Raw genomic sequence first — 4,537 nt, 5'->3', positions numbered from 1 at the left:
GGTCAACTGTAAGTGCTGTTATTGTGAAGTGGAAAAGTCTAGGAGCAACAACGGCTCAACTGCGAGGTAGTAGGCCACACAAGCTAACAGAACGGAACCGACAAGTGTCCTCGGTTGCAACACTCACTACCGAGTTCCAAACTGCCTCTGGAAGCAATGTCAGTACAATAACTGTTTGCCAGGAGATTCATGAAATGGGTTTCCATGGCCGAGCAGCCGCACTCAAGCCCTAAGATCACCATGCGCAATGCCATGCCTCGGCTAGAGTGGTGTAAAGTTTGCAGGCTTTGGACTCTGGGGCAGTGGAAACGCGTTCTCCGGAGTGAGGAATAACGCTTCACCATCTGGCAGTCTGACGGACTAATCTAGGTTTGGCGGATGCCAGGAGAAAGCTACTTGCCCAAATGCATAGTGCCAACTGTAAAGTTTGGTGGATGAGGAATAATTGTCTGGTGCTGTTCGTCATGGTTTGGGCTAGGCCCCTTAGTTCCAGTGAAGGGAAGTCTTAACGCTACAGCATACAATGACATTCTAGACGATTCTGTGCTTCCAACTACGTGGCAACAGTTTGGGGAAGGCCCTTTTCTGACAATGCTCCCGTGCACCAAGCGAGGTCCATACAGAAATGGTTTGTCGAGATCGTTGTGGAAGAACTTGACTGGCCTGCGCAGAGCCCTACCTCAACCCCATCGAACACCTTAGGGATGAATTGGAACACCGACTGGGAGCCAGGCCTAATCACCCAACATCACTGCCGACCTCACTAATGATCTTGTGGCTGAATGGAAGCAAGTTCCCGCAGCAATGTTCGAACATCTAGTGGAAAGCCTTCCCAGAAGAGTGGAGGCTGTCATAGCAGCAAAGGGGGACCAACTCCATATTAATACCCAAAGAGCATGTGTCCACATACTTTTGGTCATGTAGTGTATATAGCCTTTACTAGCCCCATTTCCCTCCACAGACCGGTACATACTGCAGACCCGTGACGTACCATCTTCTTCTCACTGAGGTCAATGTCGCCTAAAGATTCTCACATGCCTGAATCCTCAGGGTAAATGTGAACGGATCAAATCGTGTAGTTGAGGATCATATCATAACTCTTTCACAACTCATTAGCAGTCCTTTTTGCACATCACAATTAGGCCTAAGTTGGTCATACTGATCTATAACACGAAAGGTTTATGTACAAATTCTATGCAGTCTAAGTAAAGTGAAATATTTGTTCCTATTCATAAAGCGTTTATAGCTAAGCACTTCATGGTAATTAACTGTGCAGATTACCACTCTAATCTAGAACACCAACATTCAAAGTTTATGTATGAATTCACATTGTGGGGATCTTCATGAACATTTGACCTCAGTGAGCAGAAGAAGGTAAGTCACTGGCCTATACTGGTCCGTGGGAGAAATGGGGCTGGTACAGGCAATATCATCAGCATAATTCTCCAAATGTGGTTTGGCCTTTTGGCAAATTCACTAACCCTGCTTTTGGAAGAAGCACACTTTTGCGAATAGCCATTATGGTGACAGTGCGCTGTCATCATTATGATGCATATATATACAATGCCTTCATTCTTACCCCTTTACTATATTGTGTTGTCTTACAAGCCTGAATTCAAAATGGATTAAATATATTTTTAAAATCTCACTCATCTACACCCTTTAATGACAAAGTGAAAACATGTTTTCAGACATTTTTGCCAATGTATTGAAAATTAAATATAGAAATATCTCATTGACATAAGTATTCACACCCCTGAGTCAATACTTTGTAGAAGCACCTTTGGCAGCGATTACAGCTGTGAGTCTTTCTAGGTAAGTCTCTAAGAGATTTCCACACCTGGATTATGCAACAATTGCCAATTATTATTTTCAAAATTCTTCAAGCTCTGTCAAATTGGTTGTTGATCATTGCTAGACAACCATTTTCAAGTCTTGCCATAGATTCTCAAGTAGATTTAAGACAAAACTGTAACTCGGACACTCAGGAACATTCACTGTCTTCTTGGTAAGCAACTCCTGCGTAGATTTGGCCTTGTGCTTTAGGTTATTGTCCTGCTGAAAGGTGAATTCATCTCCAAGTGACTGAACCAGGTTTTCTCTAGGATTTTTCCTGTGCTGAGCTCCATTAAGTTTATTTTTTATCCTGAAAAACTCCCAAGTCCTTAACAATTACACGCATGCCCATAACATAATGCAGCCACCACTATGCTTCAAAATATTGAGAGTAGTACTCAGTAATGTATTGGATTTGCCCCAAACATAATGCTTTTTATTCAGGACAAAAAGTGAATTGCTTTGCCACATTTTTTGCAGTATTACTTTAGTGCCTTGTTGCAAACAGGATGCATGTTTTGGAATATTTGTATTCTGTACAGGCTTCCTTCTTTTCACTCTGTCATTTAGGTTAGTATTGTGGAGTAACTACAATGTCACTGATCCATCCTCAGTTTTCTCCTATCACTTATTTAGGTTTGCCATAACAAGCTGAATATTTGAATACTTATTGACTCAAGACATTTCAGCTTTTCATTTTCAAATAAAAAACGCAATTCCACTTTGACATTATGGGATATTGTGCGTAGACCAATGACACATAAAATCTAAATGTAATCCATTTTAAATTTAGGCTGTAACACAACAAAATGTGGAAAAAGTCAAGGGGTGTGAACACTTTCTGAAGGCACAGTATATATATTACAAAAAAAAAAAAACTCAGTTGGGGTCTCAATTTACTGTTGGGAGTTAGAATTGTAGAATACACAAGCTGCACTCACTGACGGTCACTCAACTAGCCCATGTTAGTTAAACATTTGTAGATTGATAAATTAGTCTAGTTAGTCTAGCCAGCTATCTAAACGTGCAGTAATCATGGAAGAATGACTCAGGGGCCCTGACCTGCAGGGGCCCCCCATTGATTGTTTTAGTCACTCTCAGTCAGATATCATACTAACATGGCATAGGTCATTGTGAAATGTGTAGAATTGCAATAAATTAGCTTTAAAACTGCAACAATGTATCCCCACCCTACAGCAAAACGTTTAGAATTGCAGGAAATTAGCTGTAAAACGGCACACAAAAAAATCTGTAAAACAAACTCATTAGATTACTTTTTGTTAGTAAAATACCTTTTCTGCTAACAGATCCCTCTGTAGGTATTAAATTATAGTTTTTAATCCCGGTTAGAGTTAATGTGAGGTAATGTTTAGCGGTTAATTATATAGCTAATAGGCTATGTGTTTGTAGATACTGAGGTAATGAAGCTATAGCAACCAATGTGATAATGTCTGGGGTCATTTTTGCTTGTTTTTGCTGTTCTCCAAATAGCATTTTAGAAAAAAAAATGTTTTTATATTTCAGTAAATTAGCTTAAACTCTTTTAACAATTCTTGGGTGTGGATCCCCCCGTCCAGACATCACTAAAACTCAGACCCTGGTTACCGCCCTGTATACCTAAATATGAGCTCTTGCATAGCATGACAGGATATATTTAAGTAACCTTTAATAATACGGTTGTCGACCTGTTATAATATGTTAATGAAATGCTTATAGATGTGTAATACATGCTTTATGAATATGTCCTCAAAGGAAATAGTTACCCAAAAGTATTCTCACAATGCAAAGTTTTTCTCGTGCATTTAAATCATTAACTGGAAACCTTTCCAACGCGCCTCCGTACCTGGAAGTTGTTGATGAACGCGGGAGTGGCTGGCGCGTACTGTGCGTAATGTCCATAGACTGGGTACATAACATCCAAACAACTCATGGTAATGGCACGGTGTCCTCTCCGGCCGGGGAAGGGAAGTGTAGCGCGGTCGTATGGAAACCGACGTTGTGACAGAGAGACAACATTCCTGCTCGCTAGCAGCAATGCAACGAACTAAGCAAGACGCTCCAGCTCCGTCAGTGGCAATGAGCAGCAAGCAGCACGAGGCGTGACATCACCCCAGAGCGCGCTCTCCACTACTGCACGCAAACAACAGCTGTGCTCTCAGATTGTGCTGAGAGAGGTTTAAAGAACAAAACAGACACAAGAGTGTCCTGTACATCTCGACCCCACCCACCCAGTAGTGGCTCCCCCCTAAAATAAATGCTTGGATTTGTAATGTGTTTACATATTAAATCATTATACTGTATACAGGACAATAGGCTACATTGTGTATACACTGAGTATACTAACCATTACGAACACCTTCCTAATATTGAGTTGTACCCCTCTTTTGCCCTCAGAACAGCCTCAATTTGTCAGTGAATGGACTCTACAAAGTGTCAAAAGCGTTCCACAGGGATGCTGGCCCATGTCGACTCCAATGCTTCCCACAGCTGTGTCACGTTGGCTGGATGTCCTCTGGGTGGTGGACCATTCTTGATACAAACGAGAAATTGTTGAGCAGCGTTGCAGTTATTGACACACTCAAACAGGTGCGCCTGGCACCTACTACCATACCCCGTTCAAAGGCACTTAAATCTTTCGTCTTCCCCATTCACCCTCTGAATGGCACACAAACATAATCCATGTCTCAATTGTCTCAAGGCT

General features: G+C 41.6%; 1 protein-coding gene across 1 annotated transcript in view; it reads right to left on the bottom strand.

Moving 5' to 3' along the window:
* Positions 1 to 3,995, bottom strand: part of LOC129811365 (transcription cofactor vestigial-like protein 2) — a 13,106-nt gene extending 9,111 nt beyond the window's left edge. Inside the window, exon 1 of the mRNA XM_055862609.1 lies at positions 3,680 to 3,995. Coding sequence (XP_055718584.1) covers positions 3,680 to 3,766 — 87 coding nt within the window. The 5' untranslated portion in view covers positions 3,767 to 3,995. The remainder of the gene's footprint in view (positions 1 to 3,679) is intronic.
* Positions 3,996 to 4,537: the final 542 nt, after the last annotated feature.

The sequence above is a fragment of the Salvelinus fontinalis genome, chromosome 15 (genome assembly GCF_029448725.1).
Source record: "Salvelinus fontinalis isolate EN_2023a chromosome 15, ASM2944872v1, whole genome shotgun sequence".
Lineage (NCBI taxonomy): Eukaryota > Metazoa > Chordata > Actinopteri > Salmoniformes > Salmonidae > Salvelinus > Salvelinus fontinalis.
Note: the sequence above shows the minus strand (reverse complement) of the source record. Positions and strands in the feature narration are given on the sequence as shown.